This window comes from Danio rerio, chromosome 12 (assembly GCF_049306965.1).
Source record: "Danio rerio strain Tuebingen ecotype United States chromosome 12, GRCz12tu, whole genome shotgun sequence".
NCBI lineage: Eukaryota > Metazoa > Chordata > Actinopteri > Cypriniformes > Danionidae > Danio > Danio rerio.
Window position 1 is genome coordinate 21,255,875 of NC_133187.1, and position 16,417 is coordinate 21,272,291.

The 16,417-nt window shown below is 35.1% G+C and overlaps 1 protein-coding gene across 2 annotated transcripts in view; it reads left to right on the forward strand.

The window, feature by feature from the left end:
* snx29 (sorting nexin 29) overlaps positions 1-16,417 on the forward strand; it is a 247,162-nt gene that overhangs the window by 181,365 nt on the left and 49,380 nt on the right. For both annotated transcript variants that reach the window (XR_012387966.1, XM_688793.10), the window contains exon 19: positions 580-720. Coding sequence is in view for 1 of the 2 variants with exons in the window: in XM_688793.10 (XP_693885.4) it covers positions 580-720 (141 nt within the window). In the remaining variant the exon portion in view is untranslated. The remainder of the gene's footprint in view (positions 1-579; positions 721-16,417) is intronic.

Here is a 16,417-nt window from a genome sequence, read left to right on the forward strand (position 1 = left end):
AACTGGTTATGTTAGATGAAATCTGTAAAATGATGTATAAACTGGACAAAATAAGAGCCACAGCAACCAATTAAGCAAAAAAGCCATCTGATTTGCCTGCATAATTTTTTAGGTGGTGATTTCACTGTCACTGTGACACCGGTGGTCTCAGACCAGCCTGAGTTTGACAGTGTCAGCGGGTCCTCACAGGTGTAAACGTGTTGTCAGAGTTGACACTCTCTGGAGATTCAGACTCACACACTTTCTGCTCTGCAGCCCCACTGGACTAACTGCTGTCTGTTCTAGAGACTTTAGCGAGTCGCTGGCCTGTGATCAGAGGTCTTGCTTGGGTAATTCGAGTCAGACTCCTCTGTCCTGTTCTGAAAGAGAAAGTGAGGCGTTAAAATAGCATTCTTCTCTTCTCCCTCCTTGTGTTGCTGTCTCTCAAATGCACTTATGCACAGTCCCTTGTGTCTGTCTGGCTGCGGCACCATAGGAGACCTAGTTTAGCACAGATGCAAATAATAATGAGGCTAACAAGAGAAAAATGACATGTCAGATGCTCATCAATATGTGCTTTATTTGTGTTTTGTTTCTCAGGTGTACATTCGAATCCTTGATAATGAGTGGAATGTGTACCGGCGCTATGCTGAGTTCCGAACACTGCACAATTACCTGCGGCCGCAATTTCCACAAGTCGACACGTTCAATTTCCCACCTAAAAAAGCCATCGGCAACAAGGTATGAGCTGCTGATTTTCACTATAATAGCAGATCCTCATTTTCCTCTTCCTCTCATTTCTTCATTCCCATTTATATTCAAGATCAGTAGATTGATCTATCTATCTATCTATCTATCTATCTATCTATCTATCTATCTATCTATCTATCTATCTATCTATCTATCTATCTATCTATCTATCTATCTATCTATCTATCTATCTATCTATCTATCTATCTATCTATCTATCTATCTATCTATCTATCTATCTATCTATCTATCTATCTATCTATCTATCTATCTATCATTTAGAGCAGCATGGCAGTGTGCGTTTATGTCGTCTTTTTAATCCGATAACAATGTTTCAGAGCAATCACAGTTGCAGGAAACAATTTATCACACATTCAGATTGTAATTGTTCTACATTGACAACAGAAAAGTTTGTAGGCTGCCATATATAAAGTTTTTAAATGACAGTAATACAGAAATATGAGAAGAAAACATCTCAGCAGAGCACAAAAAGCCCAAATAAAAGAAAAATATTTATAAAAAAGTGATACAAAAAAAGTGGCCAGGACCCTTTTAGTTTTGAGGATTTTTTCCACAGAAGTATCTTTTTTCCAATAACAAAGGCACCAAAAAGATTTTTTGAAACTAGCACAGTTTTTTTAAGTTTTCATGCTGCAATCTACAATTTTCTGCTGCTGCTTTCACACTTTCACTCTGTTTTCTAACTGACAGAACCACACAAGATTACTCTGTACTAGTATAAAGGTTTTGGCGGTCACCACTGATCTAGCCACTTTTCATTGCTGACACTTTTATCTAAGCTTTTCATCTAGAAGGCAGCTGTGTAGAGTGTACATGAGCAATATTGCTATGTATCCCATCAAAATAATAAAAATATGTGTGAACCCGGACCACAAAACCAATGTTGCACTGGTTTATTTAGTATGTTTAGGATGTGCTCAATAGCCATACTCTAAAACATTGTATGGATCAAAATACATTAATAGATTTTTCTATAAATGCAAAATTTATTAGATTATTAATAAAGATCATGTAGAAATTTTATAAATTTCCTACTGTATGTCAAAGTCAATTTTTGATTTTCAACGTGCATTGGTAAGCATTAAACCCAACACAACAATTTTATTATAATTTTTTTTCAGATTTCATTCATTCATTTTGCTTTGACGTAGTCTCTATTTCAGAAGTCACCACAGCAGAATGAACCGCCAACTATTTAAGCATATGTTTTACGTTGCGGACGCCCTTTCAGCCATTTTTGGGAAACACACATATACACTCATTCACACTCATACACTACGGACAATTTAGCTTGTTCAATTTACCTTTACCGCATGTCGTTGGAATGTGGGGGAAACCGGAGCACCCAGAGAAACCCACGTGAACTAGAGGAGAATAGGCAAACAGTGCTAACCACTGAGCCATCATGCCACCTTATCTTCAGATATCATATTTTCAAATAGTTGTCCAAATATTTTCCAACCTGAAAATAGTCACCTCACTGAGGTATTAAAGTGTATTTAGTCAGCTTTGAGGTGATTGTATAAATCTTAATTCCCAAAAAGTGAAACTTATTAGGCAAGGCAAGGCAAGGCAAGGCAAGTTTATTTATATAGCACATTTCATACACAATGGCAATTCAAAGTGCTTTACATAAACAAGAATAAAAGAAACAAGTAAAATAAAAATAAAAACAAATAATAAAAATGCGTAAAAACAAACATAACATAAAAACAAGTAAAATGTGATATAAAAGAATTACTCGTTTTGATGTGCAAGGTCACATATTAAACATACTTTAAGTATACAAAAGTGTCCATTATAAAAAAACTATAATAAATAAATGTGCTATAATGAACATAAAAATGATCAGTCATATCTGTTAATAATAATTTCAAATAAAAAAAAAAAGAAAGACAACACGTGTATGGTTAAAGGTGACAGCAGACTGACAGTAATCCTTCTTGCATTGTTTAAATATAAAGCTTAGTTTTATTTTAAACAATGATATTGGATTTTCTTTTTAGTTCAGTTAAATTCAAGTTTACTTGTATAACACTTTTCACAATAATTATTGTTTTAAAGCAGCTTTACAAAAGGTGCACGTTATTGACAATCAAATTTGGAGAAGTTAAGGTTATTAGTTACAATAACTTTATTAGTTACTAATAACTTTATCTAATGAACTAATAACTAATATATTTTTACAGGTAAAGTTGCTATATATCAACCTGCAGTAATTTAATATATAGGTGATGTTTGTGTACAAGTGTATGTGTTAGTAATATGAGAAGCATAAATTCAAAGATATGAAAGTATCTTGTTCATGTAATCAAGGCCCCTTAGCCATTCCTCTTACCCCTATGAAAAACTCCCACAATACACCATTTATTCATTCATTTATTTCCTTTTTGGCTTAGTCCCTTTATTAATCTGGGGTCAGCGGAATGAACCGCCAACTTTTCCAGCATATGTTTTACGCAGCGGATGCCCTTCCAGCTGCAATCCATCTTTGGGAAACATCCATACACACTTATTCACACACATACACTACGGACAATTTAGCTTACCCAATTCACCTGTACCGCATGTCTTTGAACGGAGCACCCGGAGGAAACCCACGTGAACATGGAGAACATGACAACTCCACACAGAAACAAACCCAGCCGAGGCTCGAACCAGCGACTTTCTTGCTGTGAGGCAACAGCACTACTTACTGCGCCATTGCATTGCCCCTATACCATCTACAATGGCACTATTTTTGTCCTTATTATGAATTTTTACAACAAACAAGCATTTAATTCATAATTTATTCATAACGGCGTTTGTGTTTTACCGTCATGCTTAAAAAATATATATTTATATATTTTGCTGTCTATGATCCATAAAAATAAGAACTCCTGTATAGCGGTACCACAACATACTTTCACATCTGACCCATAAGGATACTCAAAACCCCTGTCAGAAATGTATAGTGGCTGGGAATGAGCTTTTTACAGTGTCTGATATAATGTTAATGTTTTTTTTTTTTGTGTTTACATAGATGAATATGGCCATGATGTAAATGCACAGTACAGTTACGATCATATTGCTGCATTATATTGTTATGATAATATGATATCGTTGCCTTCAGTGTTTTCCTGAAGATAAATACCAAAAAAATAAACTAAAACAACTGGAATAACTACACAGTCGCCATCGTCAATCTCATATGGAAAGATTGCGATGACATATGATGACGTGTGCAGGTGCTGTAGTGCCATCCCATTTCTTAGGGGTAAACTGAAGCTCTTTCACTTTTAAGGGCTAAGGAGAACGGATAGGGGTAGGAGTACAAAAATAGAATTGGGTATGGACCTAAATCATTTAATGAGAATTTACACAATAAACTTACTATTACAGCCCATAGAGCCACAAGAAAATCACCTACTGTCTGCCTACTGACAGAAACCTTAAACATTACTTTTTTTTTTTTTTTTTTACCACAACTTCAATCCAGTCACCACTGATCTTGTCACTTTGGGAGTGTTGACACTTTTCTCCAAGCTTTTCATCTAGAAAGCTGCTGTGTAGTGTGTACATAGGCGAGATTGCCATGTCATGCGGTCTTGCCCTGTGCCCCAGTGTCCCATCAGCATCATCAGCAGGGCAGCAGTGTACCCGCTAATGAGGATGGCCCACTCTGACAGCACTCTCATTCCCCACCTGTCTTTTCATTTTCCTTCATTTTTCCCCCTCTGTTCACCCAGGGGCAGGTAATTGGCTTGTGGCTGCGCTTCCTCTCAGCGCCTGTGATTTTTGAGAGAGTGCCAGGCAGAGCCACTGGCCCCCGCGCGGCCCTTCAAAGGTAGACTTTTTAGAGCGTGAAAGACAGAGCTGATTTACCGGGACCCAGACAGGCACTGCTAGCCTGTGTCCCACCTCAAGGACGACCAATCAAAAGAGTCAATCAACCCCAGGGCTGGCGTGACGACAGCACGCTTTGTACCTGCTCCGAGCACATTAGTTTTGCACTACCAGCAGTCAGTTGTTGGTCTGCACATCAAAAACAAGTTATTTTTAACCCTCTGTCATATTTTGCTATCTTGATTTTAACATCTTGATAAGGCATGGATGTTGAGGTTGCTGATGTTGTGGGTTTGATTCCCAGGAAAAAAAACGAGAACTGGTGGTTTTATGAATACCAGAACAATAAATATGGATACTACCTTAATAAAATATTTGAATAACATGAGCCTAATATCCCAACTGTTCATTTTATAACTATTTTTTTGGTCACAAATAAGATTGTAGTATTTGGCTACAAATCAAACTTTAAGAGCCCCTTTTAGGGTTTTTAAAAATGATCTTTATAAGACAGTACTAAATGAAGGAAAACATCCAACTGAGGTTTAAATCTGAAAGTGCACCGTGTTTGAAACTATTGATTCTTTAACAACTCGACATCAAATCGAATAAATGAATCGTGTTGTGTTTCATATATTTTGCCCGCATGCGTCAATGTTGATACGGTAATCACTAAATATGAAGTGCCGGATACGGTAAAACATGAACGCACTTTCATGGGACTGATCATGACAAGAAGATGATGATTACTGACAGAAGGAGTTTGGCTGTGGGGAATAAAGGGGTAAAGTTAATTTTTACAACAATAGCACAGTATAGTTAATCTAGTGCTGTGCTTGGTTCTGTCATTTTTTGTTTTTGTTTTTATTGATACAATAACCTATGCTGCAATGTGTGATTTTTCAGCTATTTGCTATTACAGGAGCATCAGAGACTATTATGTTTGGTACTGTGTCAGACTTTGACAGGGACTTTGTCAGTGACTGTTGCAGTTCATATAGGCCAGTTTCTCTTCCTCTGGATCATAAGATGTAAGTGTAATTAAAATTGGTGCCTTGTTTTCTGTAGTTTGCAAAGTATTTAATCAATTGTGTGTTGTATCTTGTGATTGCTCTGCGTGGCTTATAATCACTTATCACATTTATTATAGATCAGTGCTTGTCTTGTATCTCTCAGGTTAAATCTTTATGGGGCTATTCACACATTGCGTCCAAAACCACATTGAAAGTGTGACGATTGCTTCTTCCTTTACTGATTTAAATGCATTTCTAAACTCGCAATCCTGTTTTATGGCTACCATCAGCTGTTCCTCACATGTGCTGCATGGCCAATTTTCTAAATAGTTCAACTTTTGCCAATGTGTGTCATTACTTGTGGTTAGGTTTAAGAGTAGAGTAATATGCTGGTGTTTAACTTATGCTTTATTGCATTTCTGCATTGGGCTCTCACATACTCTCTGCTACTTCATTGCGGTGGTGGGCGTTCCTCTCTGTCTCACCCTGAGCCCAGTCGACCAATCACAACAGACTAGGTCTTTGGACCTATCAGTGCAGATTAGCCTCACACAAAGGAGGGGTTTGGGAACAAATTAATTGCTGAACAAATCAAATGGGAGTCATTGGGATATTTAGTAAAAAATAAATGCACATTATAAGATAATAAAAAATTTTGACCTTACATGCTTATCAGCCTTTTGTTGGAGACCCCAACACCAAAATAAGACATTTTATAAAGCAAAATGGGATCTTTAAAGAGTGCTTTCTCTTCAGAGAACAGCTCTTGTGCAGTAATTTTGAATCCATGAATTTCCTTGGTAAAGTACGGTTTGTGAATGTTTTATTACATTTATAACACTGTTTTCATAAAAACATACACTCTAAAAACAGGTGGCAAATAGCACTAAAGGTGGTTATTTGACTCATAATCAAAGATAATCTCCTTTAAGTGCTGCAAAGCACCTGTGTCTTTAAAGATGGTGCTATATAGAACCTTATCCACCACAAGGAACCTCTGAAGAACCATTACCGTGTTTAACAGGCGCTATATTGCACTCAATTCGGTTCCGCTATGATTTTTAGCTCATTAAACCACTTTAAATGCTTTTTCATGAGTAAAATTACTGATTTTATCTGTGAAGGCACCAAATCTAATTATCGTCAATGTTCACAAATAGTTGTTAAAGAAGTTTAAGTATAAACAGTAATGTATGCATATTTAAAAACATGTAAAAACAGTGTAAACGGCTCATTAAGGATATATGGTAAATAAAAAGCTAAATTATATACTTTAAATGCATCAAGCATATTTAATTAATAAATTAATTGACTCCACATTTTTAACTGAAAAAATGTTTACGAAAACATTTAGTGCATCCTAATTAAATTATTATTAAATCACATTGGAAATTCAAAAGCCTATTCATATGGCAGCTCATAGACCTTCCCTCATAAGAAAATTAGGCAAAGATGAGAGATTTAAATGACAGGTGTGAACAGTAATGTGTTTTCTTTGTCTGCTTTTTAATACCAGGCTGAAAATGGGCCTTCAATCCCATAAAATTTAGCCAGTGAGACAACAACTTCAAAGGCCCCGAAGTGTTTCCTCAATTTCTGTGCCTTATGCATCAAACATTGAGCTAATGGCCCATGAAAATGACATCTGAAGCTGACTAGTCCTCCAGTAGTAACCAGCCTAAGAAGTTCCTGACCTTTCAGGGAAGTGTGTGATTCAGAGACGGGTTTCATTTTGTTGGTACACACATGCACGAGGCGGAAGGAGCTTCTCTTTTTCTCCTATTTTCAGAGCCGAGAGCTGCAAACTGCCTTCTGCTGAAGTTTTAGCTGAAACTTTGACATGCAAATTCAACTGGAGTCTGGAAACCCTCAGGGCTCAGTTAGAACAAGAAGGCAGGGAGAAAAAAAAGTGCGTTCGAGAGCAGGCTTTTAAAGTTGAAATGGCTGCAACTGCGGAGGGTTTTGATGGCGACGAGGCTTTTGTTGGTAATCATCAGCCCGATGAGATTAGCTGTCATGTAATTGTTAATTCTGTTATTGTTCGGTGGCGGTTTGTTCAAAGGGGTTCCGTTCTCATTCCTTTGCGTTACGCGCCATTGCACACGTTTGCATGTGTGATATCTGATCTTCCACTATATTGAGCTTTGAGTCGAGCCTTTGAGTGTACTTTGAGTGTACAGGGATTGTAGAATCATTTGTTCTGGATCTACTTGTGTGGGCTACTCAAAGGTTAGCAGGATACTTCAGATTTATTGAAGGCTCCACCATTTTATATATGATTATATGGGAGGACAGAAATTCTGATATGTCTTAGGTCTGTGCTTAGGGTTGTCCCTTTAAATTTTTCCTAAAAATCTTTGAAATTTTTTTTGTGGTTTCTTCAAAAACGTTAGACAGCACATATATTTTTAGAAATATATATTATATTATGAACAGATATTTAAACTGTAAAATAAATAAAGAAGTGAAAATGATAACTTTTATATTTGGAAGCTGTAACCATTCTCTATGCAGATGAATACAAATCTTTATATGCAGTTTTACGAGCCAAGTTGACAAAACCAATGCAGTTACAGATTTTAACTGTAGAAAATAAATAAAATGCAAACATCTAGATCTTTCTTTTCCCAAAATTGTTTACAAAATATGTACATTTTTGTCATTTTGAAGAAGCTTCATACTGCCCACATCTTGTCTTTCTCCAGCAAAAAATAAAATAAATAAATAAATAAATAAATAAATAAAAACAAAGAAAATCTGCTGTGTGCAGTGTGTCAATTAATATGGAAGGCATATGTTAAAACCATCATGTCTAGCCGCACACTTCTGTAATATATGGATCAACCAGCAGAAATAAGTCTTAGGGCCCTATCGTACACCTGACGCAATGTGGCGCAAGGCGTGGCGCAATATTCTTTTGCTACTTTTAGCTCGGCGCAAGGGTCATTTTGAGGTGTTGCGCCACACTGTTTAAATAGCAAATGAATTTTCGCTCAAATGTGCGCCCATAGGCGTTGTGGTCTAAAAAAGCAGGCGTGTTTTGTTGCGTTGCTATTTTGAGAAACTGTAAATAGCCTGTTCTTTAGACCAGAACAAAGTCGGTCTATTGTCGCAAAGTGCGCCTGGCTTACACACTAGAAACAAGATGCAGAGCAATGCGCAAATATCTTTACATATGAAAAAGATATAATATATTAAGCATAAATATAATAAGGGTATATATAGGATATAAATATAAATTATTAAAATATTACAAAACATGTTAATTTCTAGCCTACATGAATTTAAAAACCACTGCCTTACTTTCTTCATCTTCGGAGGCTTTTTCAGTTCATTCAATTTGCTTTTGTATAATGTTATTATTATTAGCAGTACTATTTATTATATTCATATTTATATTTGTTTTATTAAGAACAAGCTTAGATTTGCCCACCTGTCAGGTTTTAGACCATATGGGGCATGGCAGGTGTATTTGAAAATAACTCAGTATTTTGACCACACTTCGTTATTATTGTTCATTTATTTGTTTGCTGGAAATTAGAACTGAATTTAAAAATAGTTTTGAAACAAATATTTGCGCTTAACAAACGAAATTAATTATTTATAGGCTAATTGATGTCTGTGCAGTAAGGTTTCCCTATCCACGAGAGCAAAAGCGAACTTACTTTATGTCATGTTAATAGCAATGCGCTCTTGCCGCGACGTAGCTGGCTCTTAAAGGTAATGGGAGATGGGAAGACTCTAACGGGAGACTCTAATTGGTTTATTCTCAAAAGACACCTATAACTTATTAAGAAAATAAACTCAACCCATTTAGACCATGCGCCGTGGCGCAAAGCAGATTTTCCCGTCCTTAAATTAGCAAAAATACATTCTGACACGCCCTGAAAGCGTTTGCGCCCTGCGTTTTGCGCTATGCGCATGGACTGTCTAAATAGAGCCCATAATTTTTCAGCTTTAGTTCATCAGGTTATTAACACAATGTCCTAACTATACGCAACGCTCCAACACATGATCAAATGTATCTTTTCCATGTAAAAGGAGTTTTTGTCCTAACCATCAACAACAGCAAAAACTTTCTATTACAAAAAAACTGTTCCTATTTCTGCAACTTTGAGGCTGAACAGCAGCACAAACTGCTATGACAATGATCACCTGAGGTGCTAATTGGGCTTTAATGTTCATTTCTTCCAACGTGAGATTAAATAGCCTTTTATGTGACATTCATTGCATACTGAAAGCAGAAGCAGATAGTTTACATCAGATCTTAAAAATAAAATAACTAGCAAAAATATAGTTTAAAAACGAACGTTAGAATCATGACTACAATCGTGCAAAGCAACAGATACCAGTTGCACAGCATGTACTTTCAATAATGTTAAAGTAAATAAAGTAGATCATAAACATTTGTCATTTCATAGAGAGTGCAGTATACTATTCTGCACTGTTGTGTCAACAGACCAATTGCTTGTCACATATTGTTAGAACATGGTTTAATGATACATTTAAAAAATAAGGACTGTGTCAACCTATACCGATATGGCAGCCTTGCATCACTAAATTCTAAATGTATTTAATGATATTAGCGTTTGCAGTGTTTTTTTTGCCTTTATTGTGATAGGACTATAGTTCAATTTAATCCATGTTTATTTATATGGCGCTTTTACAATGTAGACAGTGTAAAAAGAAGCTTAACATAGAAATTCTAGTTAATTGAAACTGTCAGTCCACTTTTCAGAGTTGAAGATTAGTTTAGTTCAGTTCAGTGTGGTTTAAATTTCACTGCTGAAAGTCCAAACACTGAAGAGCAAATCCATCGATGTGCAGCTCCACAAGTCCCAAACCAAGCAAGCCAGTGGCAACAGTAACGAGGAACAAATCTTCACCAATTGACAAAAGTGAAGGAAAAAACCTTGAGAAACCAAGTTCAGTTGGGCACGACCGTTTCTCCTCTGGCTAAATGTTCTGTGCAGAGCTGCAGCCTAGGCGCCGGAAGCTGGAGAACGTTCATCGTTGAGAAACTGCAGGTTCAGATAGTTTAGAGAGGACACGAGGTTGGACAGGGGTGTGGGGTGTCATCAATAAAGGACCGCAAGTCAGGATTCCAACTTGGGATGCCACAATTGTGCACAATTGTGCTTTTAAATCAAATTATTGTAACCTTGTTTCGTGTAAGAGCTTTAAAAACACTTAAAAATCTTACTGACAACATATATTTGAACAGTAGCATACTGTACTTGATTTCATATTAAGTTCTTCATATTGCATGTATAACGAATTTCTCTATGTCCCATTAGACCATGTACTTGATGTCTGTTGATGGTAAGAACCCATGCAGTAATCATGACTGAACTGAAAGATAACTTTGAACTGGGTTATGTGGTTGTGTTCTCTCAGGCCTGAATCTCTGCAGCTAGTTACACGTATAAGCATAATGATGGGAAAATGCAAATAATGCCTCGGTTGGGGAAACCCTTAGACTCCTTTGAAAGTGTGTGTTCCTGATCATTTGTATGTGCTGGGTGTAATGAAGGACTTGCCCTGTCTTATCTGCTTCTGTTAGTCTCTCATCATTCATCTTGAGACAGCAGCTTGTGTAATTACCCATCCCGATCTTTCATGTGTCTCTCTGAACCAGTGCAACACTAGGCCTGCTCTTTCACTCTGACATTTGCTGTAAATATGTAGCATTTCTTTCAACTGTCATTTTGTTTTTCACAGATAGATTTCAAGTAGATTTGATACTTTGGTGGTTCCATTGACATGAAATTAACGTTTCAATAGTCTTCTTCCCTTTAATGGCTAATGTCTGAGTGAAATGACATAATGAAAAAACTTTACTTAGGATGGGATTTTAACCATTTTAAGTTATAAAACCATCATCAGAATTGATCATGTGTTTCCTAATGGTCAGTCTTGTGTGAGATTGTCCCATGCTTGATTCAGTAAAGGCATAATCAAAAAATACATGTCATTGAGAAAGTAATTAAGTGCTTTTGATTATGAATACAGAAGCACATATATATAAAAAATGTGCACATTGTGTGTACAATATAAAAATTATAATGAAAATTAATGTTTTTCTGAATGTGTATTGTACTGATTACTTAATCTAAGACTTAGTCACTTAATTAGTGACTCATTGACAATTAAGTTAAATGATTTGTTCAATTTGCTGACTCATTTCACAACAGAGCATGTGATTTTATAAATAGTCCACTTGAATCATTAGCTCGTTTGTTTAAAGGTCTCCTTCTTTGCACTTTTTACAGGGCAGTATCTCCAGAATAAATCTGTGAAATTTCAGGTTGAAATACCCATCAGATCGTTTATTATACACATCAACACATTGTGCAGTTTTTGATAATCTTCACACTGCAAATGTGACAGGATGCCCACCAAATAGGTAAATGCTACTGTATAGACATCCATTATATCTGAGTTACTGTAGAAAATAAACCTGATTTAGCATCCACAAACTGGGATTCCTCTTGTGTGATTAAAGTGTCCTCATTTATAATTGTGTGCATTATGCAGCTGTGGTAAATCGTGCTGTTTTGAATTACATAGCTCAAAAACTTGTTCAAAATGCTTTAAAAACATAAAGGGTGGTACTTACTGCTTCTTGAGGTGCAGTTTGATCACAGAGAGCTGGAACAGATCTTTTAACCCCAGTTTCTTTGCAAATCCTGCCTTATGGACATGATAAAATGTGTCAATATTGAGACATTATAATATAAACATGTTAGTCAGTGTCAGTAGACAGGGAAAAACTACACTGCTACATCACGGTGCAGTGGGCCACAAAATTGCTTGGATTTGGATCCTATAGTGTAACATCAGGACGATGTTATTATTTTGTAATTTAATTTTTATAGGACCCTGACTTTTCTTGTATGTATGAATAATTCATGCTAGCATTGCAGTTTTATTAAAATAACAATGGTAGAATTAATTATGCATACTTTTAGGGAAGGTCAGGGTCCAATAGCTATTAAAATTCAGAATTAAAAACACAGTTAAAAACGAACAAAATCTGAGTATATCTACCTTAAATTACCATAATGGTCAAAGTGACCACATGCATTTCAGTGTATGTTACTCTGTCTTATGCAATTGAATATGCGTGTCTCTGTTACCTAGCAACTTTCTGCTAAAAGCATACTTTTTCTGATGGGAAACATTACTTTATAAATTTCTTTCATAAAAACCTTTTCACTGAAATGAATAAAACTTTGCTCACAAATTAAGGTGCCCCCTTTGCAGACGGTCTAGTAATTTGTATATATTTATAGGCTTTATTACAAAAAATATAATATTTTTAGAGTAATGACTTCATAAAATATGTTGACAGACATTCAAAGTATTCAAACTAACAAAAACTATTGAATGTAAATATGACTTGACAAAAATTGAGTTTGTCACCATCTTATATTAATGGTCAGAAAGACCAGTCACCATTAGTTGTGGAATTCTTTTTGTTTAAAAATATAAATATGAATAGTGCAGTGTTGCTCTGAGATGCACAAAACATTCTGCTCTGACAGTGTTATTTTGATGTGATATTGTGTGATGGTTTTGTAACTTGATTTATAGAGGCTGCTAACTGCATACAAACTGGCTTCATGCTTTTGGACTTGAAGATGTGTTTGTTTCTGCAAAGTGTGTGACACACTTGGTAATGTCAGCAATTGCTATATTTCTGTAGACAATAAACATTGCACACCCCTGTGTACAGCAATAAATCATTTATTATCATTAATGCACATTACTGGTGCATAAACAATAATATGCCACTGAAATATGAAATCTATCGGCTAAATATGTTCACTTGTGTATCGACATCTTGACAGTTCTAGATCTACCAACTTTTGCTGCAGGGAGAGCGCCAAACTAAATCTTTAGGTACTCTGAAAAACGCATTTGCATCCATATTTAAAAAATACATTGCAGTGAAGAGAAGTCAGTTTATCTTATTTTATTTTATTAGATTTTTTAACCTATTTTTTTGTTCTTTTTCTTATCCATCAAACATAAAAGTTATAACCCTCAGGCCACATTCACACAGTAGAGGACTACACTTTCCAGTCCTGTGTTTGAGTGATTAATGCAGAAAATCCTTGAAAATGTTGAATTTTAATCAAACTGCTTTTTTTTTTTTTTTTTTACTTTAAAAAAGTAATTACATTTTGGATACATTTATTGAAAGTCCAATTGTGTTGCTTTCCTATTAATTTAGCCTAATAAATAAGTAATAATAATGAACTATTTGCATGAAATATTATAACTATTATAATATTATATTATAGCTATAAGAAATAATATAATTTGAGTCAAGTTAAATTAAAATAAATATAAATTTAGGATGAAAGGTAACACATTTAAGATGCAAATAAATTAAATATAAAAGAGTAAATGACACTCATCCATTGTTGGGCTCATAGGGCAAACATGTCATAATTTTTCTTAGAATACACAACTTTATTGTAGAATACAATAATGATTAGCATCTGATACAACGTGATGAAGTATACATATGTATGTACATATGTATTGTGTTACATTGTATTAAATTTACTGTAAAAATTACAGTAACTTACTAACAATTTGGGTTCTGTTAAGACTGTAATTTTACAAGGACACTAAATTAATAATTGAAATTGTTACAATAATTACAATTGTATTTTACTATAAAACAGCACAATTTGTATGATTAATTTACAGTGCACTTGTAAATTTACAGTCTTTTTTGCAAACAAAATTCTTCAATTTACTGTAAATTTGACACTAGTTTTACAGTGTATTTACTTATAGTGTTGCACAACACAGGAATTAATTCACCTATTAATTTACAAATGAAAAAGCTTTAAAAAAAGTCTTAAAAACAATCTTGACTGTTAAAGATACGGTGTAAAATTATACTGTACGTTTTAGAGCAATTTTTAAATGCACACTTGCTGGAAAAGTTAATATCGCTTTAAAAAGTGCTTCAAATTTGACTTTGGAAAAGGTGTAAGAAGCTTGTTAATATGGTTGTGTTCACATTTATTTTGCAATTTATCACTACTAAAATTTGTAACTGAATACAGACGTGTAAATTTTTTTTTTTAGCCCTGCTCAAATGCTCAGCTCTTTACTGGGTATAAATGAGATTTGACAGATGAACTCTTGCATCGGTTGAACTTCTGTTGTGTCAGATGTGGTGAGACTTTACAGTTTTGGATGTTGTCACAAAGGCCTCTTGCACAGTGTATCTAAATGTGGTTGTCTCTTCAATTTTTTGTGCTTAATCTTATTTTATACACACACATTTCAGTTATTTGCAACAACCACGTTCAATAACCAAAGTAATTCTGGAAAAATGGAGGTATTGACAACTGCAGTCTTCCCAGTTTGTACAGAGCTGAATTGAATATCTACATGGTGTAAGAAATCACATAGAGTCTTGACTCTTTGCCTGATCATGCTTGCAAAATAACCCTAAACCCAAAGCACTTATCATGAAAGTAAACCTTCCACTTTAACGCCACAAACTGGATTTCTTAATTCCAAAAATAATCAGTGGACAACACTTTACGGGTGCACCATGAGAAGTAGAATTCAAAACAAACAGAACACAACGGCTCTTTTGACTATAGTTTAACCATAACAATTAAATACCAAACATGTAAATGCCCAAACTTTGAATTTTGGTTGTACACAACAGAAAGGTTGAATAAATTCACTTTTGTATTTAAATGCGGGTTTAATATTAAAAAGTTAGTGTACAAATGGCCAAGGAGAATATGGGCTTGACTGTAGTTTTACATTTACTTTACTTGCTGAAGAAAGTGTCATAAGGCTGTGCAATCAATTAAGTTTGGGTCTCAACAATCACAAAATCTATAGCTGTCTCATTTCAGAGGTTGCATCCTCCGAAGGATGCATTCGAAGTGTGCTGTGTCATCGTGGAGCGACGAAGGCTGTCTCATTTCAAAAAAAATGTGAAGGCTCCTTTAAACGCAGCCTCCAATTGTTTCCCAGATAATGAAGGACACAACCGGTGGATTCTTTGCGGTCTCGAACGTCTCAAGATTCATTGCGCACTGATAACGGCAGGATGTTTTTAATGACAACTCTGCTTTGAATGTATGAATTAAGTTTATTTTACTTGAATACCTAAACACATGTTAAAAAACAATAAAAGTATGAAATGTATTACAAAAGAGTGATTTTATAGACAGTTTACATTTTTATGTGTACATGTATGGATCAAAGGAAGTATATTTCCAGCTTCTGTATATCTTGTTTTGTCTTCAGATCGCTTAAATAAGTTTTAAAATCACTTTAAAAAAAAAGACATTGCAAATTTTATTAGCGCTTATTAACAGCAGCTGTTATGGTTGCCTGGTGATAAGATCCATTCTCTGTAGGCTAGATCGTCTTATTTCAAAATGCTCGGTTCAGCTTGTGTTGACTTCGAAGGACTCACCTTTGAAGTCTGCATCCTTCGGTGGATACAGCCTCTGAAATGAGACACAGCTTATGTAATTGAGAATTTATTTAGTAAATGCCACATTTAAGTTATTTTAAGTTAATCTTTAATTTAAAGACCAACAAAAATGTACAAAAATCAAGTGATAATTACTTAAAGAAAAGCGTTTCAGCAAAAAAAAAAAAAAAAAAAATGGTAGAGGCAATTCTATTGTTAGGAAACCATTTACACCTAAGGGTGCATTTAGTTGATTAGTTGACATGTAGACAATGCAGACACTTCCCTTTTACACCTGCCTTTGATTACTAAATACTAAATGTAACCCATAAAGGGAGAAAAAATCTCTTCAATGCAG